This window comes from Somniosus microcephalus, chromosome 6, assembly GCF_052327205.1.
Source record: "Somniosus microcephalus isolate GS21.2 chromosome 6, FLI_Smic_1.0, whole genome shotgun sequence".
In the NCBI taxonomy this organism is placed as follows: domain Eukaryota; kingdom Metazoa; phylum Chordata; class Chondrichthyes; order Squaliformes; family Somniosidae; genus Somniosus; species Somniosus microcephalus.
The window spans coordinates 8,301,262-8,327,644 of NC_140992.1; the positions used below are offsets into that span (position 1 = coordinate 8,301,262).

At 45.6% G+C, this 26,383-nt stretch overlaps 1 protein-coding gene across 5 annotated transcripts in view; it reads right to left on the minus strand.

The window, feature by feature from the left end:
* Nucleotides 1-3,196: 3,196 nt before the first annotated feature.
* LOC147115434 (AP-2 complex subunit mu) overlaps nucleotides 3,197-26,383 on the minus strand; it is a 60,391-nt gene continuing 37,204 nt past the window's right edge. For all 5 annotated transcript variants that reach the window (XM_085989683.1, XM_085989686.1, XM_085989685.1 and 2 more), the window contains exons 7-11: nucleotides 24,850-24,969; nucleotides 23,060-23,195; nucleotides 8,026-8,123; nucleotides 6,162-6,273; nucleotides 3,197-4,571 (exon numbers count right to left, since the gene is read on the minus strand). In XM_085989683.1, the coding sequence (XP_085845809.1) occupies nucleotides 4,437-4,571; nucleotides 6,162-6,273; nucleotides 8,026-8,123; nucleotides 23,060-23,195; nucleotides 24,850-24,969 (601 nt within the window). In that variant the 3' untranslated portion in view covers nucleotides 3,197-4,436. The remainder of the gene's footprint in view (nucleotides 4,572-6,161; nucleotides 6,274-8,025; nucleotides 8,124-23,059; nucleotides 23,196-24,849; nucleotides 24,970-26,383) is intronic.

Below are 26,383 nucleotides of genomic sequence, written 5' to 3' on the forward strand. Positions count from 1 at the left end.
GTTAATAAGGCCATAAAAAAACAAAGCACTGGAGTATAGAATTGAAAAGCAGAGAAGTTGTGTTAAACTTGTACAGAACCGTGGTTATAGACCACACTTAGACTAATGTGCACAGTTCTGATCTCCATGTTATAAAAGAGGCACCAGAGAAGGTGCAAACATTGTTTTTGCTAGAATGACACCACAGGGTTGAACAGGCTGGGGGGTCTTTGCTCTAGAAAGATAGAGGTCTTTAAATTTATGAGGGAGCTTTGACAGAGGTAGACGTAGAGATGTTCCACTTGCAGGGGAGACCAGAACTAGGGGTCATCAATAAAAGATAATTACTAATCAATCCAATAGGGAATTCAGGAGAAACTTCTTCACCCAGAGAGTGGTTAGAATGGGGAACCCGATACAAGTAATAGTTGAAGCGGCTAGCAGAGATGCATTTAAGGGGAACCTAGATAAACGCGTGAGGGAAGAAAGGAATCGACTATGTTGATGGGGTTAGATGAAGGGTGGGAGTCGGCTCGTGTGGAGCATAAACACTGGCATGGCCTGTTTCTGTGCTGTAAATGCTATGTAATAATATTGCTTATCTCGCTCTCAACTTATCCTTCTTAGTAAAGACCAATGCAAAGTAATTAAATACCTTTGCCATTTTTGATCATCTAGAAATAGACAACCCTCTCTTCTGAGTTCCACCTGTTTTTTTTTTAAACAATTCTCTTTTTACTGATACTTGTAAAATACTTTTGTTTTTTTTTTAATATCGCTTTCCTCATACTCCATTTTAGCTTTCCATATCTGACTCGACCTCTTATTTTCTCATTCCCCTTAAGTTTTTTATATTATGGTCCTTATAGACTCTTCAATTTTAATTGGTCCCTAACCTCTTATCTACCTATGGCAACAACAAAACTTGCATTTATATAGCATCTTTAACATAGAAAATAGGAGCAGGAGTAGGCCATTCAATGCGATCATGGCTGATCATCCAAATTCAGTACCCGGTCCCTGCTTTCTCCCCATACCCCTTGATCCCTTTAGCCTTAAGAAATATATCCAACTCCTTCTTGAATATATTTAATGAACTGGCCTCCACCACCTTCTGTGGTAGAGAGTTCTACAGGTTCACCACTCTCTGGGTGAAGAAATTCCTCATTTCTGTCCTAAATGGCCTACCCTTTATCCTTAGACCGTGTCCCCTGGTTCTGGACTCCCCGACCATCGGGAACGTCCTTCCTGCATCTAGTCTGTCCAGTCCTGTCAGAATTTTATAAGTTTCAATGAGATCACCTCTCATCTAAACTCCAGCGAGTACAAGCCCAATTGTCCCAATCTCTCCTCATACGTCATTCCTGCCATCCCAGGTATCAGCCTGGTGAATCTTCGCTGAACTCCTTCCATGGCAAGAACATCCTTCCTCGGATAAGGCGACCAAAACTGCACACAATACTCAAGATGTGGTCGCACCAAGGCCCTGTACAACTGCAGCAAGACATCCTTGTTCCTGTACTCAAACCCTCTCGCTACGAAGGCCAACATACCATTTGCCTTCTTAACCGCCTGCTGCACCTGCACGCTTACCTTCAGCGACTGCTGCACAAGGACACCCAGGTCTCATTGCACTGCCCCTTCTCCCAATCTATTGCCATTTAGATAATAATCTGCCTTTCTGTTTTTGCCACCAAAGTGGATAACCTCACATTTATCTACGTTATATTGCATCTGCTAATGTTTTTGCCCAATCACGCAACATGTCCAAATCATCCTGGAGTTTCTCGACATCCTCCTCACAGCACACACGCCCACCCAGCTTTGTGTCGTCTGCAAATTTGGAGAGATTGCATCTAGTTCCCTTGTCCAGATCATTTATATATATTATGAATAGCTGGGGTCCAAGGACCAATCCCTGCAGTACCCCACTAGTCACTGCCTGCCATTCGGAAAAAGACCAGTTTATTCCAACTCTTTGCTTTTTGTCTGCCAACAAACGTAGTGAAATGTCCCAAGGTGCTTCACAGGAGCATTCGCGAACAAAGTTTGACACCGAGCCACATAAGGAGATATTAGGGCAGGTGACCAAAAGCTTAGACAATGAGGTAGGTTTAAGGAACATCATGGAGAGGTTTAGGGCATCCTAAAACTACTCGATTCCTTTATTTTTTAAATGGAGTATACTTATCCAGTACCTTTGTGCCCTTTTTAAACCTATCGCTCAACAGTCCTGTGTGCCAACCAGCTGGATGACAGGTGAAGACAAGATCAAGGCTTGGTTGTGAAGCATCCCATAAATAGCCCGACACCAACTGACCTGAACTGACGCATTAACAGCCACCACGTGAGCGAGAGGAGACCGCCAGTGGAGACAAACCAGGAGTCAAAGCCTTCAGGGGAGCAGGGGTGGGAGGGGAACACATTCACACAGCTTCTTTGCCCCTAACCACATATCCCAAGACACTTTACAGCATGGTTGGGAAGCAGGAGAGGTTACAGGAGAAAGGAACATTCACCCTTCAATGGCTGATCTGCATCACAACTCCATTTTCCCACCTTTGCTCCATATCCCTAGATACTCTTACCTAACAAAATCTCTCCATTACAATGTTTAAGTCTTTAGCTAGGAGGAAGGATTGGATAGGCTGGGGTTGTTTTCTTTGGAACAGAGGAGGTTGAGGGGAGACTTAACTGAGGTGTAGAAAATTATGAGGGGCCTAGATAGAGTGGATAGGACTTGTTTCCCTTGGCAGAGAGGTCAATAACCAGGGACCATAGATTTAAAGTAATTGGTAGAAGGATTAGAGGGGAGTTGAGAATTTTTTTCACCCAGAGGGTGGTGGGGGTCTGGAACTCACTGCCTGAAAGGGTGGTAGAGGCAGAGACCCTCATCACATTAAAAAAGTACTTGGATATGCACTGGAAGTGCCGTAACCTACAGGGCTACGGACCAAGAGCTGGAAAGTGGGATTAGGTTGGATAGCTCTTTTTGGCCAGCACAGACGAATGGCCTCCTTCTGTGCTGTAAACTTCTATGATTCTATTCTATGATGACTGAAGAAACCAAAGAGGAAAACACTGAGGACTTTGAAGAAAGGTAGTGAGGTGAAGAGGTTTACTGAGGGAGTATGAGCGGAGGAGCTTAGGAAATTATAAAACAGAATAAATTCCCCAATTCACATTTTATTTGAAGAAAAAGGTCCCACAATCTGTACTGATTCTGTATGGTTTATTAAGGTTAACTGGACGATCACAAAAGTTGCCAAAGAGCGATCACACCATCAAGCAAAAGGATTTACAGGCGAGAGTCTTCCACATTCGTCCTTTTAAGACTTTCCTTCTCTTAAAAATGGTGCAGGTTTGGGTCACCGACTGACCAAAATCGCCATGATCTCACACGCACGCGCACACACAGACACAGACCTCAGGCCCACCGACAGCAAGTCTGTGCAGGAATACGCAACTCACGTGCTGTAATGTAAAGTTATGTGCACCAACCAGTTCCATGGAGAGAGGGTTAACAAGTGAAAATCAGAGTGACAAGAGAAACCGTCACGGACGGGAAGGGACCACCAATAAACCAACTCTTTGTTTTAAAACTGCGTCACTCTGGTTCCAGGCTCACTTTGTCTTTCCTGAATAAAGGTCCTGGCCATTATGCTCGGGATTAGTTCAGATGTATGTATGCAGCTTATTATTTCACGAATGGATAAAGTACATATTTTCCCTCTGAAATCAGCTAACTTCATATAGATACGCCCTCAGGCCCTTCCCCAAATACTTCGGATGCTAATCGTTCATGATGTCCTCGTTTACAGTACCATCTGCCGAATACACCCCTTGACCAGTGGCCGTCACTGCAAAAAGTTGCTTGTGATATTGCAAAATAAAAGCCAGCCAGTGAACTGCCTCTCTCTCACCATCGCATTAACCAAAGAAAGACAAGTAACAACGCTTTTGACGAGAGCTTTTTGGTCACGAGAAATAATAATTAAAAAAAGACACTGCAGCAACTCAACCACAGCTCAAAAGGAAGGACCAGCAGTGTCTCTTGATTGCACAGAACATTCATTACAACATTGCTATCAGTACATAGTTCAATCTCTACCAGGTACGTCCAGTTACATTCTATATGCTATGGAACTACAATACGTATACATAGTTGGAAAATACATTTTTATGAGCTGAATGTGAAGTAGGACATGAAACGGGAGCTGCTTTCAACGCTGGGCATCGTCAATGGGGGGAGTACAATAGAAATCAACCGAAATAGGCAAAAGCAGGATTGTGTGTCGACTGGGTCTCCCGTTGTTGGTGGTGCAACCACAACCTTATAAATGCAGCTACTGCCGTCTCCTGGGCAATGTCAAGTGCACGGTGTAGTGGCCAACAAGGAGAGTGTGTCCGATGTGTTTCAGTCGGTGCCGCGAGGGGCTGTCGGGTAACCCCTGCTCTCAGCATCTGGTCTCGTAGATCCCGCTCCGCCCGATGTAGCGGACCCATTTGATCACGTCGTGGTCGCTGTAGTTCAGCTTTGGCTCAAACACTTTCAGATACCGCACCTTCAGCCCAGACGGAGCGAACGGGACCTGCGCACAGCAACGGGAAAGGTTGGTTACATAAAACAGGTCGCAGTTAAAAACAGCAAAGCTCACTTTGGCCTGCAAAGCAAGACATTTGCACCAGGCTGCTGTGCCAGCAGAGGGAAACCTATAATATCCTTGCAGGGAAAAGGGAATGTGAAAGAAACAAGGGATATTAAAGGCAATAGCAAATGTTTTTACGAATATATTGAGAATGGTAAAGGGGAATGTGTAACCACTAAAGACAGATGCAGGCGAGAGTCCAGAACAAGGGGACATAACCTTAAAATTAGAGCTAGGCTGTTCAGGGGTGATGTCAGGAAGCACTTCTTCACACAAAGGGTAGTGGAAATCTGGAACTTGCTCCCCCAAAAAGCGGTCAATTGAAATTTCAAAACTGAGACTGATAAGATTTTTGTTATGCAAGGGTATTAAGGGTTGCAGAACCAAGGCGGGTAGATGGAGTTAAGATACAGATCAGCCATGATTGAAGTGGATGGCGGAACAGGCTCAAGGGGATTAATGGCCTCCACTTGTTCCTATGAAACTATAATGGATAATAAAGAAATGACAGACTGTTGAGAGTACTTTTTATTGATTTTCCACAGTGGAGACAGGACAAAGTACCAGCGGTACAAGGGAACCTACGTTTTGTTAAGGAGAGGAGTGGTTTTAATGCAAGTTTTAAAAATATGATAATGAAGAAAATAATGGGACTTAAGATACACAAATCTCCAGGACCTGGTGGTTTCCATCCCAGGCTATTGAAAGAAATAGGAGAGAAAATTAGTCAAAGCTCTCTAGAGTCAGGAAAATTGCAAATGTCACTCCATTATTTAAGAAGGGAGGAAGGGAGAAACCAGGTGGACTAAGGACTGGATCAGGCTCAGCTGTGCTGCCTTCCCAGAAATCTTCGGCAGCACCTCCCAAACCCACGACCTCTTCCACCTAGAAGGACAAGGGCAGCAGGCGCATGGGAACACCACCACCTCCAAATTCCCCTCCAAGTCACACACCATCTTGACTTGGAAATATATCGACCGTTCTTTCATCGTTGCTGGGTCAAAATCCTGGAACGCCCTCCCTAACAGCACTGTGGGAGTACCTTCACCACACGGACTGCAGCGGTTCAAGGCGGCGGCTCACCACCACCTTCTCAAGGGGCAATTAGGGATGGGCAATAAATGCTGGCTTGCCAGCGATGCCCACATCCCATAAATGATTTTTTTTTTTAAAAGATTGAATAATCTGTTTATTGAATGGTTTATGATTTGAGGGAAAAATGAGGTTTTTACTGAGCAGAATGGAGTCCTTCTGCGATTTGCATAAAATGCTTAAATAGTGCAATAAACGCCCATATTCCATGAATGAATAAAAAAAAAAAATAGGCTTGCTGCTTGCTGTCTAGGCTTACACATCTTCAGGGTAGGAGGAAAAGGGAGAAAATTTTAAATTAATAAAACATGCGAGTAATGTGAAGAGATGCATGTTAACAGGGATATAGCATAAATGTAACATTCATTTGTACTACAGAATTCACAAGCTCTCAATAACACACATTTACTTCATAGCTCTGCAGGCTACAATCATACTTACCTCAAAGTTCATTGAGATGGGTGGACGAGCCCATTTCTTTTTGTCATTAGTGGGTAGGAGCTCGATCTCAGCACTGATCTGCGATTCCTTCATTCCTGCCATACGCTTTATCCTGCAGGGGGCAAGTAAGGGGGAGGAATTCATGAACCTTCTGCTTTCCAAATTGCATACCTTGTGCGCTGTCCCAGGTTATAATACGGTAATTTACAAAGCATTCCACCATGTACAGCGATAGCCACCTGACGCTACATAATACTCCGGTACCCATGACTCCAAGTTATCTTAATAGAATTGGTAATCTAGTCAGAGCTTTATATACTAGGCTTGGCAATATAGCTTGGCATTCTACAAAGGACGAAAGTTAGCTGCCTTTGAATACTTCTGCGGTAAACAGTGGGACTGATGTCATTACATGCGCCAAATTTCAGCACTTCCAACTGAATGTTGATTCATCTGACCCAACACTGTCAGGCACTGTTCCTCATCTGCAGAAATGCCCATAGATATGTGGTTTGATTATATAATTTTCTGTGAATTTTGTGCTCAATGAGGGATTTTAGTGCATTTTGGACACACGTCAGTATTAAGCAATCCAAGGTTACGGGCTACATGCACAGCAAAGCTCCCTCCAAACTGGCCCAGTAGACGACCAACTCCTACTGCACCAGTGGGGCACTTTTCTACTTCCTTCATGATGTCCCCTTTCAATTGCCTACTTCACAGATCACAGAATCACAGAAACCCCACAGTGCAGATAGAGGCCATTTCGGCCCATCGAGCCTGCACTGACACATATGCCACCCGATCCCCGTAACCCCTACACATATCCCACCCTATCCCCGTAACCCCACATATTTAATCCCCCTAACACTAAGGGTCAATTTATCATAGCCAATCAACCTAACCCGCACATCTTTGGACTGTGGGAGGAAACCGGAGCACCCGGAGAAAACCCACGCAAACACGGGGAGAATGTGCAAACTCCACACAGACAGTCGCCCGAGGCCGGATTCGAACCCGGGTCCCTGGCGCTGTGAGGCAACAGTGCTAACCACTATGCCACCGTGCTGCCCTTGTGATGAACTTGGCGGCTGTTTTTGCACTGTAGGTCCATGTCCACCAGGAACTGTACTGAGAATGTTCTCAAGCACATTTCACATGGGAACTTGGACAGTGAGCGGACCAAGAGACCTTCAGTCCATCAGTCTGGGCTGAACCTGAACTCAGGCCCTTGAGCTCAAAGGTCACTGCATCACCCAGCCTAACCCTAAAAGATTTAGAAAGGATTTTATGCAACTGCACCCATGGATACACTAATGGCAGTCTTAATTGACAGCATATGCATATTCGTCATGGTTGCTTTGTTACAGAACTAGTGGAGTCAAGTTAACACTAGATAACTCTCAGTACAGTTCATGGGACTACTGTGCAAAAACTGTCCTCAAATTCAGCACAAATAGGCAACCCAATCAAAAGCCACAAGGTGTAGACAAATACCCCACTGGTGCAGGAGGAGTTGATCTTCTGATGGCCCAGTGTAGAGGAAGTTTTGGTCTACATCTAACCCAAGCTGTATCTGACCATGGCAGCAATGTCCCTGTTGCTGTTTGAAGCTCCCGCGCATGCTGCTTGCCTGTTTCTCAATGGAAAAACGCTGCATGCATGCAAGTTGGAATGGGCCGCCCACCCAAAAAAACATTTTACAGGGAACACTGCTTGGGACACGGGTGTACAGATTTGGTATTTTCTCAGGTTATAATCCAAACTTTTAAACTCCTGGTACGGTATTTTGCGACTGCTGTACAGCACCACAAGTAGAACAGGACAGGGTTTGAAGATTTATGTACAGTTTAAGATCACTTACTTCCAAACAATTGCATTCTCACTAGCCTTGTACTTGGCTTTGCCTTTCATGCAGATAACCTGCACGCCACTGGTGTTGAGTGGGGTTGGAATACGCACCTGCAGGAAAGAGCAGAACCTGTCAGAGTAATAAACCCAATAAATTGGTGGGGCGAGGAGAAATGATCACATATTCCCAGTTATGGACTACCTTGGCTAGAATCAAGTTACACCAGTCATCGATCAGATACTCAAAACTCTCTATCAAGTTCACCATCCGTTACAATTCAAGGGGAGAGATGGTGGAGAATGCGATCTTTCCACAGTCAGTACAGACTTGGGTCAGTGATACCAGTAATAATTCAACGCGACACCCAATTTTGCAGTAAAAATGGGACAGCAAAGCTGCAACTTAGGAAAGGAAAAGAATGGTAAGTGGTAGAAAACCGGGGCTCAGTGGGCAGCACTCTCGCCTCGGAGTCAGAAGGTTGTGGGTTCGAATCCCAATCCAGGGACTTGAGCACAAAGATCTGGGCTGACACTCCAGTGTAATGCTGAGGGAGTGCTGCACTGTCAGAGGTGGCGTTTTTCGGCTGAGATGTTAAACCGAGGCCCCGTCTGCTCTCTCAGGTGGACGTAAACGATCCCGTGGCACTATTTCGAACAAGAGCAGGGGAGTTCTCCCCGGTGCCCTGGCCAATATTTATCCCTCAATCAATGGAACAAAAGCAGATTATCTGATCATCACATTGCTGGTTGTGGGAGCTTGCTGTGCACAAATTGGCTGCTGCATTTCCTACATTACAACAGCGACAACACTTCAAAAAGTACTTCATTGGTTGTAAAGCACTTTGGGGCGTCCTGAGGTCATGAAAGGCGCTGTAGAAATGCAAGTCTTTCTTTAAAACTGAAATGAATACAGAAAACGCTAGAACTACAAAGTCAGTCAGTACCTGTACAGTCACTGACATGTCGGGTGTGTAACCTTCATTGGAGCTGCAGTTTCTTCAGTTCTGCTGAAGAGCGACACACGTGAATCATAACAGATGCTGACTGACCTGTGCATTTACAGCATTTTCTGTTTTTATTGTAGAGATTTTAAAAATTCTCGAAGATTAGACTGACTGAAAACATAGGTGAAGTGGATCATGACTGCAGGCTCATGGCAGGTACAGGACGTTTCGTGCTGTATCTCCTGTTAAACCTACTGGAATACGAGCAGCCAAATGCAAATACTATTACTGAAAGACCAAAGCAAAAGGGCCAAGGCCCTTAGAGCACGACACAAAAGCTGATAGAGAGGAGGGACATGAGTGCAAGGCCAAGACTGGGTTTTAAAAGGCCTGGAAATTGTAGGAGCAAGGGGAAGGAGGAGGTAGGGCCAGTTGTTTTAGAGTTCTGACATGCTAGGAAAGAGCAAGTTAAGATTAGGAGCTGGTATGATGATACTTGACTTCAACAGAGCTTAATAAAATGAATGAGGAGTTTGTTTGATGGATCTATGCCCCCTATGCAATTATTTTCAAATCGCTCCATGGTATCGTCTCGCCTATCTCTGTAACCTCCTCCAACCCTACAACCCTCCGAGATCTCTGTGCTCCTCCAATTCTGGCCTCTTGCGCATCCCCGATTTTCATCGCTCCACCATTGGTGGCCGTGCCTTCAGCTGCCTAAACCTCTCCTCCTCCTCCTTTAAGACATTCCTTAAAACCTACCTCTTTGACCAAGCTTTTGGTCATCTGTCCTAAGATTTCCTCATAGAATAGTACAGCACAGAAGGAGACCATTCGGCCCATCGAGTCTGCGCCGGCTCTTTCGAAGAGCAATCCAGTTAGTCCCACTCCCCCGCTCTTTCCCCATATCCCTGCAATATTTTCCCCTTCAAGTATTTATCCAATTCCCTTTTGAAGGCTGCTATTGAATCTGTATCCACCGCCCTATCAGGCAGCGCATTCCAAATCCTAACCACTCGTTGCCTAAAAAAGTTTTTCCTCATGTCGCCTCTGGTTCTTTTGCCAATCACCTTAAATCTGTGTCCTCTGGTTATCGACCCTTCAGCCACTGAAAACAGTTTCTCTTTATTTACTCTAAACCCTTCATGATTTTAAACACCTATCAAATCTCCTCTTAGCCTTCTCTGCTCCAAGGAGAACAACCCCAGCTTCTCCAGTCTATCTTCGTAACTGTAATCCCTCAACCCTGGAACCATTCCAGTAAATCTCTCTGCACCCTCTCCAAAGCCTCACGTCCTTCCTAAAGTGTGATGCCCAAAATTGGACAATACTCCAGTTGAGGCCGAACCAGTGTTTTATAAAGGTTTAGCATAACTTCTTCCTGGCTTTTGTACTCTATGCCTCTATTTATAAAGCCCAGGATTCCAGATGCTTTGTTAACCTGTCCTGCCACCTTCAAAGATTTGTGCACAAACCCCCCCAGGTCTCTCTGTTCCTGCACCCACTTTAAAATGGTACCATTTAGTGTGTACGGTCTCTCCTCATTCTTCCTACCAAAATGCATCACCTCATACTACGGTGTTGAATTTCACCTGCCCTGTGTCCGCCCATTCCACCAGCCTGTTTGAAGTCTATTACTATCTCCCTCACTATGTGGCTCGATGTCAAATTTTGTTTGGTAACGCTGCAGTGAAGCACCTTGGAACATTTTGCTACGTTAAAGATGCTATAGAAATGCAGGTTGTTGTAATTGGTGGTATTTGATCCTAAAGTATCTAGACTGGGATGCTTAGAGAATTTTAATGTTTCACAGAGTATACCTCACCACCTTCAAAACTTTATATTTAATGTTTTCTCAGTTTGATGTCCATTGCCAAATCCCCCTGCCCACAACACACAAAAATATCCTACTTACCTACGGACACGCAGATCAGAAATAAGTGGAAGCAATTAAAATAAATTAAAAACCCTTCCACAGTTCTTGCTACAAAAGTTCCTAATCTAGAGACAGTAAAACACAAGTTATTAATCTCCAAATACCCCTAGATCAACACTTCAGGAAGAAATACCATCAGTATACAAGGAATGCATCAATCCTTCAACAAAACACAAGACACATTTGGCATCTCCAAGCTCTCCAGTATCAAATTCCAAGCGGTTCCACCAGTAAAACTGTATCGAACAACTCGTCCAGCTGCCAGCCAACTCATGCACAAGACAAGTTGAGTCTCTTGTATGAATCTCAGACACTAACACAGGAGGCTGCCACTGGGTCTGTCGTGTTGTACCAGAGCGATCTACTCACATCCCATTTCCCTGCAGAATCATAAAAAGGAGTCGTCGGGGGGAGGGGGGGGGGAATGCTCCTACCAAGCAACAACGACTACACTTCAAAAGTAATTCATTGGCTTTGGGACATCCTGAGGTTGTGTAACACGCACTATAAATGCATGTCAGCCTTTCTTTAAATTCCTCAGTGCAGCAGTCAAGATTCAAGTTTCCTTTACATAACCAGAGATGTTTCATCACCTCCATCTTCTGAACATTGTCCAATCTGGAGCCCTTCTGAAATTTAATCGTTTTCTTACAGGAATTTTTTTTGCGAGTCTTACTCCAACAGGAAACCACATACTGACGGTGGAAGTGCTTCGCTCTACAGGAGGTATTTCTCCCCCCCTTATATATTCGTACCAGTAATAATAGCACTTGCTAAAAGTGCTCCAGTACAGCTGCCTCTAGCACAAAATCCACAGCTACCCAATCTAACAATACGCTAATGTCCAATCAACATAAGCAACAAATTTCAGCCGCTGTTCACAAACAGAACTGCCGGTACCAGGTGGGCTCATCAGGTGAAGCAGGTCACCGAGGTGTCAAGTGACCATTTTGTTGAAGTCTCTAACAAGATTCAAATTAGAGACTTCAACAAAATTGTCACTTAATGCCTCAGTTTCCTGCTTTAGCCCCGGGGTCAGCCCGTCTCTTCACCTGCCACCCTCAGCAGACTTGCTGCGCTGTTCCAAGGATCTCTAGGCCCCCTTCGCACTATTTGCCTGGCCGTGGGACATTGACCAAGCTGGGATTTCGTGTTACTCCCGCTCCATTTCTCGCCCCTCCGGCAAACAGCCACAAGGAAATTGCAGTCATGAGGCAGGGTTACCCTCGCTTCCATACAACAGACAAAAGTGTCCCATCAACATAGAAACATAGAAGATAGGAGGAGTAGGCCATTCGGCCCCTCGAGCCTGCTCCGCCATTCAATGTGATCATGGCTGATCATCCAAATTCAGTACCCTGTCCCTGCCTTCTCCCCATATTCCTTGATCCCTTTAGCCTTACGAAATATATCCAACTCCTTCTTGAATATATTAATGAATTCACCTCAACTGCCTTCTGTGGTAGAGAATTCCACAGGTTCACCACACTCTGGGTGAAGAAATTTCTCATTTCTGTCCTAAATGGCCTACCCCTTATCCTTAGACTGTGACCCCTGGTTCTGGACTCCCCGACCATCGGGAACATCCTTCCTGCATCTAGTCTGTCCAGTCCTGTTAGAATTTTATAAGTTTCAATGAGATCCCCTCTCATTCTTTTAAACTCCAGCGAGTATAAGCCCAATTGACCCAATCTCTCCTCATACGTCATTCCTGCCATCCCAAGTATCAGTCTGGTGAATCTTCGCTAAAACCAGAACTGTTGGCTCTATACGTCCTCTTCCTGTGCGGAAATGCCAAGCCTCCACCTGGCAACTGCCCACAGCAGCAGGACTGAAGTCAGCAGCTCACTGAGGAACAGCATGCCCAGGCTCGCGTCCCATCACTGTACGGCTGACATTGGGATCGTGACCCTCAGAAAAGTGTCAGTAATAGAATTACAGGAAACTTTGTGCTATCCGGCACCCACGGGACCGAGCTGCTGCCGTTGCCTCAAAACTGCCGTACTCTCCGGAGTTAATGTTGAGATACGGAGATTCTTATCTCCGTATTTGACAACAAACACTGTTGCTTAGCAACAGCTTCTAAACACAGGTGTGGCCCTAAAGCTCTGTAGCTGAAGCTGTTGCTATAGCTACAGACCTTGCACAGCTTGACTGTTCAAACAAAGCAAAAAAAAAACAAAAAGAATAAAAAACGGCTGCTGATTTTTGCCGGTGGCTCCAGATTGCCGGATAGCTCACCTCCGGATAGCACAAAGTTTCCTGTACATAGAATTTACAGCACAGAAACATTCGGCCCATATACCGGTGTTTAAGCTCCACACGAGCCACCTCCCACCCCTCTTCATCTATCCCCATCAACATATCTTTTCATTCCTTTCACCCTCATGGACTTACCTAGCTTCCCCTTAAATGCATCTATTCTATTCGTCTCAACTACTCCGAGGTAGTGCGTTCCACATTCTGGGTGGTGGTGGGGGGTCTGAGATTCACTGGCTGAAAGCGTTGTAGAGGCAGAAACCCTCATCGCATTTAAAAAGTCCTTGGATATGCACCTGAAGTGTTGTAACCTACAGGGTAACGGACCAAGAGCTGGAAAATAGGATTAGGCGGGATAGCTCTTTTTCGGCCAGCAGACACGATGGGCTGAATGGCTGCCTCCTGTGTCGTAAATGTCTATGATTCTAACCACTCTGGGTAAAGAAGTTTCCCCTGAATTCCCTATCGGATTTATTAGTGACTCTCTCATATTTATGGCCCCGAGTTTTGTTCTCCCCCGCAAGTGGAAACATCTTCTCCACATCTACCCCATCAAAAAAGACCTCGATCAGCTCACCCCTCAACCTTCTCCTAGAGTAAAGGGCCCCAGCCTTTACACTGAAGCTTCAGAGCTTTACTTCCAATGATTGGCCAGGATTTGTGTCTGTTACTCAGGATAAATGGATCGTGATTTCTGTACTGTTCTCACTGCCTGCCGCAGCGCCACCCCCCTTCTCTTCCCTCCTCCCCTTCTCATCCCCCCGCCCCCCCCCCCTTCTCTTCCCTCCTCCCCTTCTCATCCCCCCGCCCCCCCCCCCCCCTTCTCACACCTGCCCCCAGAGTGCTAAATACAGGAATCGTTCCTTTTGGATCGTAACAGAAAATCCACCCAAGCAGCTCGATTGTACAAGTAAAATTTAAAAAGTAAAATGAAAGTTTGAGCCTAAAAAAGATAATTTTTTTCCAGGGCTGTTCACAAATCTTTGGCCAGCCCGTCATTTGTAATTGAGCTTAGGAAGGGGGCCTGCGCAGCAGTGAGAACACCCACGGCGGTTACAGGTGCACAATAGGTGGAATTTAAACGGTTGAGCAGAGCACACAGTAGTGGGGAGCGATTTTATATTGGGCGGTTAGTGCGTTAAGTTGAGGGCAGTGCCGTCAAATAAATGGTAGATTATACCCAGCATAAGCTCTTCACCCATTCTGTTTATTCTGGGGCAGGACCAGTAAACCAATGGACAGGTAGGCAGATACGATATCAAAGGTAGGCAGCAGCAGGCCAAGGGCAGTAGCAAATTACAGGTCACTCATTCAACCTGGTTATTAATACCCCACCCTACAGGTTACTCAAATGCAAGCACAAGACATCGGTGTGTATTTTTTTTTTAGTTGTCTGGCAACCAGCTGAAAAATGCTGGTTAACTGAGGAGCGCCATCGCCTGGACTGCTCAGGATACTGAACTCTATCTAGACCAGATCACAAGGTGGAAATGGGCGAGGAAATCCTTTTATTCACCCAGAAAGAAACTGCAGTTTTCCTCATCACAATGCCCAACGATTTCATACATTGTCTCCCTTACCCTCGCACTGCACTAGTGATCAATCAGGGAGTGTGAAGCTTCTCCTGATGTCCACTCTAGCTTTGCTTTTTGCCATTTTGAGCATGTCCCCCCTTGTCTTAGGTCATGCTCCAGACTGAAGCAATACTCCAGGTTTTCCAATTTACAGGTTTAATCATATTAACAAGCAGTGTAGCAGTAACAACTTGCATTTATATAGCGCCTTTAACGTCGAAAAACATCACAAGACGACTTTTGGCAGGCCAAGTGCTGAAGCTTTCAGTTCAAACAAATTCGAAAGACACAAAGAATGTCCATCAATGGCACTCATCCCAGCTCCACAGTTCTTAGGATCACCACAAGCTGAAGCCCACCCACCAGAGAATGTTTTCATTTGGGAGGGTGCGTTGGGGGGGGGGGGGGGGGGGGGGAAAGAGAGTGGGAGGTGGAGACAGACAAGGGTGAAGATTGAAACACAACAGCAGCAACTGTTCAACTCCTCGATGGTACCACTTAGTGCCTCAGGCGCTGATCAGGGGCATTGCAAAGTCTCGCAAATCCCAGGCGCCTATACCCTCTCCCAGGTGCTGGACATTGGGGGGTGGCAGTGACCCAGCCCACAAGCAGAAAAGAGAGAGAGAGAACGAGACAAACCGACAATCTTTAGATTTCGGAGAACCTAAAAATGGATTGGAAGAAACAGAAAATAGAAGCAATAATGTTGGAAATCTGAAATGTACAAAATGTTAAAACGCAACAGGTCAATCAGTATCTGGAGAGAGAAAAGGCGGACTGAAGTTTCAGGTGGAGAGCCGCCGTCAGGAATGTGCTGACAAAGGATTTACACTCAAAACACTAACCCATCTGCCGGCAGATCTGCTGTGTATTTCCAGCATTCTCTCTTTTTAAGCCAGAAAAACCGACTGAACTCAAGAAGCCCATTTGCTGCCAGTTGCATATTTAATCATAAAAACACAGCACTGAGCTTCCGGACACGTTTCACTTTCATGGTTTAAAAGCAGCACGGCTGAGTGAAAGAATCCAAACAGAGCTCAGCATTGTAAACGCTGGCAATAGTCAAACCATCTGGCCCCATGAAATAGAAGCATAAACTTTCTCTGTAACGGGAGCTCGAGGAAAATGAAATGCAGTGAGCAGCTCACGGCAGGTTCTGAATTTTAAGCGAAAGAACCTCTTTCAGATCAGTCCAAATATCCTGCTGTTTCTTCCAAACACGGACCATCAAATGATTTGTAAAAACTGAGCTTCAATCGCCTCGATTTAACCAACACTTATTTCAATGTCCCCCGCCCGCCCCCACACCCCCAAAAGGCTTTTTCCTTTCCAGATACAGATGCTCTCGAGACTCCCTCAGTGGCTCAGCTGGTTAAGCCAGTGTGCAAACGGAGCCTCATTAAACTGGAAGGTCCCAGGTTCAATCCCCAGCGCATTGAGGATCTCAGCGGGGTGGCGGAGGTCCCCCTCGACACTACAGCCACAATTCATGCCCCTGGTTGAATGGGCCAGTGAACAGCTGCGGTACGCCCCCAGCAGTCAAACAGCTTGCCAGCACTGGGGCGATGTACAGGGACTGTACCCCCAGCGAGAAATCCAGGAGAGGCGGGGGGGAAATGCAAACCGGTAGCAAAAAGGAAGCTGGGAGAAGATGGCCTCTGCAAATTGAGCAACTAAAAAATATATGCACTGCAGTGGGCATGTTATAAATGGCACAAAATTAAGGCACAGTGTGTACCAGTAATTACTGCATCACTCAAAATCGCCAGGAAATCTTTTTAATAGAGATAGCTTAACAACTAAGAGCAGATGTTGCTATGAAAACAGTGAAGTCGCCTGCAAGCTGCACCATTTGATTCTTTAAAAGCTAAAATTTTACATTTAGTTTTATTATTACTTTGGCACAAACAGAATGGGTGAAGAGATTCTGCTGGGGCTAATCTACGATTTATAACATAGAGATAGGAACAGGAGTAGGCCATTCGGCCCTTCGAGCCTGCTCCGCCATTCAATGAGATCATGGCTGATCCTCGTCTGAGATCATAGCTGATCTTACCAGTTCAGTACCCCGTCCCCGCCTTTTCTCCGTAACCCTTAATCCCCTTAGCCTTCAGAAATATATCCAATTCTCTCTTGAAAATATTTATTGAATTAGCCTTCACAGCCCTCTGTGGCAGGGAATTCCACAGGCTCACCACTCTTTGAGTGAAGAAATTCTTCCTCATCTCTGTTTTAAATGATTTGCCCGCTATTTTTAGACTGTGGCCCCTGGTTCTGTGCTCCCTGGCCATTGGAAACATTCTCTCTGAATTCAGCCTGTCCAGGCCTGCCATAATTTTATATGTTTCGATGAGATCCCCTCTCAATCTTCTAAACTCCAGTGAGTACAAGCCCAAACTATTTAATCTCTCTTCGTAGGTCATTCCCGCCATTCCAGGTATCAGCCTGGTGAATCGCCGTTGCACTCTTTCCATGGCAAGAACATCCTTCCGCAGATGGGGCGACCAAAACTGTACACAATACTCCAGATGCGGTCTCACCAGCACCTTGTACAGCTGTAGTAAGGTATCCCTATTCCTATACTCGAACCCCCTTGATATGAAGGCCAACATACCATTTGCCTTCTTAATCGCCTGTTGCACCTGCATGCTCTCCTTCAGTGACTGGTGCACAAGAACACCCAGGTCCCTCTGCACTTCCCCATCTCCCAATCTATTGCCATTTAGATAATAATCTACCCTCCTGTTTTTACCCCCAAAGTGGATAACCTCGCATTTATCCACATTATAGTGCATCTGCCACGTATCCGCCCATTCCCCCAACCTGTCCAAATCGCACTGTAGCCTCCTGACATCCTCATCAGAGCCCACCCCTCCTCCTAGTTTAGTGTCGTCAGCGAATTTGGAAATATTGCATCCAATTCCCTGATCCAGATCATTTATATATATTGTGAACAGCTGGGGTCCCAGGACAGATCCTTGCGGCACCCCGCTGGTCACTGCCTGCCACTCTGAAAACGAGCCGTTTATTCCAACTCTCTGTTTTCTATCCGCCAGCCAGTTCTCTATCCACGTTAATACTTTGCCCCCAATCCCATGAGCCTTAATTTTGCATGACAATCTTTTGTGTGGAACCTTATCGAAGGCTTTCTGGAAGTCAAGGTACACCACATCCACTGGCTCTCCCCCATCTATTTTACCAGTTACTTCCTCAAAAAATTCCAGCAGATTAGTCAAACACGATTTACCCTTTGTAAATCCATGTTGACTCTGTCCGATCCTTTCCCCATTTGTCAAGTGCTCCGCTATTTTATCCTTAATAATGGACTCTAGCATTTTGCCCACAACCGATGTAAGGCTTACTGGTCTATAATTCCCTGCTTTCTCTCTACCCCCCTTTTTAAATATTGGGGTAACATTAGCTACCCTCCAATCCACGGGTACTGTTCCCGAGTCAATGGAGTTCCGGAAGATGATCCTTAGAGCATCTGCTATCTCCAGGGCCACCTCCTTAAGTACCCTAGGATGTAGTTTATCAGGCCCCGGGGATTTGTCGGCCTTCAGTCCCCTCAACTTACCCAACACCATATCCCTAGAGATACTAATTTCTGTCAGCTCCTCCCTCTCATTAGTCCCTATGTTTGCCGATATTCCTGGGAGGTTATTTAACGGCACTGCCCTCAACTTAACACACTAACTGCTCAATATCTAATTGCTCCGCACGGCTTGTGTGCGCTGCGCGACTGTTTAAATTCCACCTATTGTGCACCTTGGCTTTTCACACCATAAAATTTAATACCCATTTTGGGTCGTGGTCCACACTGCTTGCCACACCTGCTGCAGCTGTTAGCAGAACTCCTCAAGGTGGTCGGACCAAATTGCAGACCCCTGGCAATCCAAACCTTGAAGCCACAGGAATTCAGTCACAGGTGATAAAATGATACAGCACAGGTGGAGGCCATTCGGCCCACTGTGCCTGTGCCAGCTCTTTGAAAGAGCTGTCCAATTAGTCCCACCCCCCAACAGCTCTGTAAACATTCCTCTTTCAAGTATTTATCCGATTTCCTTTTGAAAGTTACTGTCGAATCTGCTTCCACCTTCCCTTTCAGGCAGTGCATTCCAGATCATAACTTACTGCGTAAAATAAATTCTCATCTCCCCGTGGTTCTTCTGCCAATTATCATGAATCTGTGTCGTCTGGCTAATGACCCTGCTGCCAGTAGAAACAGTTTCTCCCTATTTACTCTACCAAAATCCCTCATAATCTCCCCATAACCTTCTCTGCTCAGAGAACAATCCCAGCACCTCCGCATAACCAAAGTCCCTCAGCTTCCAGTAAATCGTCCTATTTGTACTTCTTATACGCTGGTTTGTTCCATTTGAATTTCAAGGGTCTGGAAGCTTAGAAAGGCCTGTTTTTGCCTCACTGGTGGCTCCATCCTAAATCCGAACATTAAGATTATATGAAAAATAGGAACGTGGATTTGAACTTTGCACGTGGCCCCTAAAACTGCACAGAATGTACCTACATCAATTCAATTCAATTTTATTTGTCATATATGCAGCAGACGTGTGTACTGCACAATGAAATGTTGATTTTTACAAGTCCTCCCATCCTCCATGAAGCAAAAGGTTACAGTCTTAAAAGAACTAAGTTGGAACTATTTTAGTAGCAAGTCCCCTCAATAATCAGTGGAGATGGAGAAGGGATGTCACATTCAGATAGCTGTAAACCTCTCGGTCCTCTCGCCCGGTCCTGAAAGCACCAAAAGGTTTTGGTTCCTTGCTACTTTATGGATGAGCCTAGATAGTAAGCTTTGCAAAGATTACTTGGCTGCAACAGATAATAGGGTTAATACCAATTTTGATCCTTACTGACTTAAATTACATACTTTACAGCAGAGGTCGCTGGACAAGGGTCAGCAAGAGAAATGATGGCCGATTCTTTGCTCCCTCATCCAGGGAGGCTCAGACCAACTGCAGTGGCCCTACAGACGAGTCAGACTATTCAACGACAGCAAGCATCACAGCCATGCCAGTCTGTCTGAAACATACACACACACACACTTCCCTTGGGTCCAATCATACATATACACCGTGTGTATATTTAAGATCCAAGCATCATATAACCTCAGTAATCCAGGAAGCAAGGTAAACAGATGCAAAACACAGGAGTTATTTAAAAACACAATCAGATGGGAGAGTCAATGCAAAAGCAAAATACTGCGGATGCTGGAAATCTGAGATATAAACAGAAAAGGCTGGAAACACTCAGCAGGTCAGGCAGCATCTATAGAGAGAGAAACAGAGCTAACGTTTCAGGTCGATGGCCTTTTGTCAGAACTGGAGAATGTTAGAGATGTAACAGGTTTTAAGCAAGTAGAGGGGCAAGGAAAGGGGGGAACGAAAGGACAAAAGGGCAGGTCTGTGATAGGGTGGAAGGCAGGAGAGATTAAATGACAAGAGGGATGATGGTGAAAGGCAAAAGTGGGTGGTAATGGGACAAGAAACGAAAGATGGGTCCAGAGGAGGTGTAAATGGGAACAGCAGAATCAGCACCTGCTGTCCAAAAAAATGGGGAGAGGTTAGGATCTGAAATTGTTGAATTGATGTAGAGTCCGGAAGGCTGTAAAGTGCCTAATCGAAAGATGAGGTGCTGTTCCTCGAGCTTACTTGGAACAGTGCAAGAGGCCGAGGACGGAGGTCAGAGTGGAGTGGGGCGGAGAATTAAAGTGACAGCTGACTGGAAGCTCAGGGTCACACTTGCGGAAATGTAGGTGTTCCACAAAGCGGTCACCCAATCTGGGTTTGGTCTCCCCAATGTAGAGGAGACCGCATTGTGAGCAGCGATGGGCCGAATGGCCTCCTTCTGTGCCATTATGACTATGAATACAAGTATACTAAATTGCAAGTACAAGTAAATCGCTGCGTCACCTGGACAATGGGAAGGGAGGAGGTAAACAGGCAGGTGTTCAGAGTTAATGCACTGGAAGGATAAGCTTCAATGGGCTGAATGGCATTTTCTCACCGTGATCCAACGGGACAAGCTAACCGCACAGCAACAAAACAAAGAGCAGCATTCAGGACAGCTGTACAGAAGTTTGCCGAGTCCACGCAACGCGGACAGTCCCAGGAGTGCAGGTTCAATCTGCAAACCCGGGCAGCTGCCAAGAAACAGAAACTGTCTGCAGCTCTTTCCCAGCAGATGCCGATTCCCAACGGATTGTCAGCATATGGGTCCAATAACTTTTATGGAGACTGAGAGAAGTCAAAACGTCGAGAGCTGCCAAGTGCACTTGGCCGAACGCTAAATATTCAAGATTGAAGAGCGTGGCTAGAATTACCACAGCAAGGTCCCAACTCGCTTCTCAGAACAATGGTTAAGGACAATAACCAATAGGAGATCACCTGCTCAATTTAAACAATTGAAGTAGCTTTCCTGAAACGCTTTATTCTGCAGCAAATCTAACACGGATAGCACCCCACAATTAATCTTCAGTGTGAACCCCTCAAAATCGTGACATACTGGCAAAATTACCCTATGACCAAATCAAGTCTCCCCACCCGGCTGAGGGTTAGAAATACTTGCATTTATTCAGTGCCTGATCACATTGAAATGCAAAGACGGCAGCCAGTCTAGAGCAGAAACGTCCAGAAACAGTGACCTGGTGAATGATCTTGCTTCTTGTTAAAACTCAAACTTTGTTCAGTAATTGATCATACCGTTTCATTCTGTCGTGACACTCCAGCTGACTCTAGTTAATCTGTTCTTTGATACTATTGGTGAGGGAGTATAGAATCATACAGCACAGAAGGAGGCCTTTCCGCCCATTGTGCCTGTGCCGGCTCTTTGAAAGAGCTCTCCAATTTGTCTCACTTCCCCCTGCTCTTTCCTCAGTCTTACAAATTTTTCCCAATTCCCTTTTGAAAGTCACTAATGAATCTACTTGCACCGCCCGCTCAGACAGCAGATTCCACATCATAACTCGCTGCGTGAAAAAATCATTTCCCCTCTGGCTCTTTTGCCAATTACCTTAAGTCTGTGTCCTCTGGTCACCGACCCTCCTGCCAGTGGAAACAGTTTCTCCCGATTTACTCCATCAAAACCCCTCACAATTTTGAGCACCTCTATTAAATCTCCCCTTAGCCTTCGCTGCTTTAAAGGAGAACAATCCCAGCTTCTCTCGTCTCTCCACATAACTGAAGACTTTTGTTCCTGGTCCCATTCTAGCAAATCTCCTCCGCACCCTCTCCAAGGTCTCGACATCCTCCCTAGTGGTGCCCATTAATTGAAGTAATGTTGGACAAACCACCAGGAGAACTCCCCAATATGGATTATTACAAAAGGAGAGAAATACTTGCATTTATTTAGCACCCTTCATGACATCCCAAAGCGAGTCACAAGCAACAAATACTTTTGAAGTGTAGCAGATGTTGTTTTGTAGAGAAATGTGGCAGCTAATTTACAACAAAGTCCCACAAACAGCAATGAGATTATGGCCAGTTAATGCGGTCAGGCTTGACTTAGTGGGAAGCATTCTCGCCCGAGTCTGAAGGTCGTGGGTTCAAGCCCCACTCAAGAGACCTGAGCACATAATCCAGGCCGACACTCCAGTGCAGTACTGAGAGAGTGCTGCACTGTCGGAGGTGCCATCTTGCAGATGAGACGTTAAACCGAGGCCCCGTCAGCCCTCTCAGATAGACGTAAAAGATCCCATGGCACTATTCCAAGAGCAGCGGAGTTTTCCCAGTGTCCTGGACAATATTTATCCTTCAACCAACATCACTAAAAACTGATAATCTGGTAGATTTTTTGCACTGCTGTTTGTGGGACCTTGTTGTGTGAAACTTGCCTGTCGCGTTTCCTACAGCCGTTACTACACTTCAGAAGTATTTAATTGGATGTAAAGTGCTTTGGAAAATCCTGTGGTCGTATAAATGCAACTCCTTTTGTCATCTATTCTGGTGGCATTGATTGAGGGATAAATGTTGGCCAGGATACGGAGATAGTTTACAGCCAACTGAACGGGCAGAGGAGATGGAGCCTCAGTTTAATGTCTCATTCAGGGATGCAGTACTCCCACAGGGCTACAATAACAGGTCAGCCTAGACTGCATGCTCAGGTCTTGCAGTGAGGCTTGAATGAACGATCTTCTGACGAAGGCAAGTGTGCCAACATTGTAGGAAAATGAACAAAGCTTGCCCTGATTGACAGAGCGAGCTATTGCGCTTTAGTGAAAAGATCAACTCCTAGCTGCCCAGAGCTTGTAAGGAAGTCCACAAAGAGGCTAACAAAACATGGAGAAAACAGTAAACGGGTTCGGAAATCCTTTACCTCGATCTTCTGAGCCAGCAGGGATGGTTTGAAGTTTGATTTAATCACAACTTTCACTTCAAGTTTGGTGCGGCCTACTTCTCTAACCAACGGGATCACACGGAATGGCAGGATGATATCTTTAGTGGTTCGGTACCTGCAGAATACAATTCAACAAACTGATCAAAATAAACACATACAACACTGTTTTCTCCTCTTGACCCTGCCCTCAAAGGTTTAGTGATATTAGTTCTCCAAATCTCAGAGGCTTGAAGCAAACACGCACACACATTCCCTTGCTCCATTCCCAAAACCATACGTGTGATACCAATCCCCATTTAATGGCCTCATTGCCTTACAGGGTTACTATCGCGAGCAAAGTGTTGCTGGCGAAGGTAAATAATGCCGGCCGCACATCCAACAGGTCGGCCACTTTCAATCATTGCCAGTGCCACTCGATCGGTGGTTAGATACTGTGATGGGGTGGGGAGGGGATCGTGGGTCTCCACGGAAGAGGAGCAAAAGTGAGCCAAATGGCCAAACTCATCCGTACTTCTCCTCGTTATTCTGGCTGTGGGTAGGTTGGGCTCCCCTGCACAGATTAATAATGCACTATTGCCATCGCTATAAAAGGCAGGTTGTACATCTTATGTTCACGTCAGAGGGACAGCCTCAATATTCAAACTTACTAGCCATATACTGAATAGACTGTAAATGAAACTTTGCGAAGCTATGCTGTAATCTTAGATTGTTGAGGTTAACTATTTACTAATAAAAGCCTAGCTGATGCGGTGACATTTTGATGCCTGCTTGATTGACACCCCACCCACCACCTTAAACATTCACTCCCTCCACCACCGGCGCACCGTGGCTGCAGTGTGTACCATCTACAAGATGCACTGCAGCAACTCGCCAAAGCTTCTTCGGCAGCACCTCCCAAACCCGCGACCTCTACCACCTAGAAGGACAAGGGCAGGAGGTGCATGGGAACACCACCACCTCCAAGTTCCCCGCCAAGTCACACACCATCCTGACTTGGAAATATATCGGACGATCCTTCATCATCGCTGGGTCAAAATCCTGGAACTCCCTCCCTAACAGCACTGTGGGAGCACCTTCACCACACGGACTGCAGCGGTTCAAGAAGGCGGCTCACCACCACCTTCTCAAGGGCAATTAGGGATGGGCAATAAATGCCAGCCTTGCCAGCAACGGCCACATCCAGTGGACGAAGATTAAAAAAACACGGAAAATGACTGCGATGCCTATGATTTAGGTTCTTAGGATTAGTATTAAATATCCAGTCACTTTACTGCAATCCTGATCACTTCACCTTGTGATGGTGTTAACTGTATCATAGATGTTGTTAAATAGTGTTAGTTAATGCATCTGTGTCTGATTTCCTCATTGATGGTTCTGGTAAGTAGGAGTTAACCAACACTTCAGAGTCCTATTCCAATTCCATCACAATTAATGCTGGTTGGTTAATTAGTAATGTAATTTAGACTGGAGTAAGTGGGGAAGTCCAGCGGGAAAACTCATTTATGTTTCTTAAAACCTCTAGTCGAATCTTCTGGAGTATGCTGGGGAAAAGGAAAACATTCATCAGATACTCCATCAATTCCTTATTGTAATTTGAAATCCAGTATTTTACATAGCGTGCAGGATTTAACATTCATTTACTGTACAAAAAGGAGTCCAATTCTAGGAGTCGACTGTACAAATTATAACAAAATCGCTTGGAAATCTGAAGCCAGTGCCTGTGCATACTTTCACCGCCCCCTTTGTTCTGCACATTGCTGGGCACTTACCTCATGAGTTCATATTCTCCATCTGGTGGGATGAAGCTAATGCTCCTTTCAGATTCAAACTTGCTGAGCCGCACACATTGGTGGAACGTGCAGTCATCAATTGCTATAGATTGTTTACCACTGCAGAGCAAGAGAGGTCTAGAATTACAATACAATCTGATTTTTTAAAAACAGACCACGTTAAATATTGTACCCAGGTTTCTCCCTTTACACCAACTGAAATCATTATGATGTGGATCTAAAGATGACACGCTTCCTACATAAGCGACACTGCTGTCTTGGCCATAGTGCGAGCTGTATCAAAGCACAAAACCTCCACCTCAGAATGGACACATAGCTACTCAATTACATAGTAAGGCAAATGATATTACAAGCAGCTTCTTCCAGCAACAGGAACAGAGGTATTGCAACAACATGACTTCAACTTATTTAAGTACAGAAAGCATCACAACAAAGGCCAGAAGTGAGAGGTTCCATGTAATACAAATAGCCAACAACATCTGACTTATTCAGTTACACTTTACCGAATAGAACTTGCAGGTAAAGTACCAGGATTCAAGTCCAACCTCCTGCTCTCTCGATCCCCTCCCCACTCAATTTCCCTGTCTGGCCTCCAATCTTGCGGACATTGTCACTGGCTCAAGCACTATCCCTTTTCTTTGAAAACCATCATGATCCCCTCCGCAAAGCCAAGTTTCAACCCACCCATTTCCCCCCCCCCCACCAGCCAAATACCGCCCCATCTCTAACCTCCCCTACCTCTTAACGGCTCGCCAGCAGATTATTGCCTCCTTGCTTCCTCTCAGTACTACCTCTTCTAATTCCTTTAGCATGGCTTCTGCTCTGCTCACAGCACTGAGACCATCCTAGCCAAGGTCGTGAATGACAACCCCTGTGCCTGTGGTGCACGATACCTCCCAGTCCTCTTCGACCACTCTGTGGATTGGTCCTTGGACCCCAGCTATTCACAATATAAATTAATGATTTGACAAGGGAACTAGATGTAATAGCTCCAAGTTTGCAGACGACACAAAGCTGGGCGGGCGTGTGTGCTGTGAGGAGGATGCAGAGAAACTCCAGTATGATTTGGACAGGTTGGGTGATTATATTGCATCTGCCCAATGTGGATAAATGCAAGGTTATCTACTTTGGTGGCAAAAACAGGAAGACAGATTATCTGAACGCCAATAGATTGGGAAAAGGGGAAGTGCAACGAGACCTGGGTGTCCTTGTGCACCAGTCGCTGAAGGTAAGCATGCAGGTGCAGCAGGCGGTTAAGAAGGCAAATGGTATGTTGGCCTTCATAGCAAGAGGGTTCGAGTACATGAACAAGGATGTCTTGCTGCAGTTGTACAGGGCCTCGGTGAGACCACACGTTGAGCATTGTGTGCAGTTTTGATCGCCTTATCTGAGGAAGGATGTTCTTGCCATGGAGGGAGTGCAGCGAAGATTCACCAGACTGATACCTGGGATGGCAGGAATGACATATGAGGAGAGATTGGGTCGATTAGGCTTATATTCGCTCAAGTTTAGA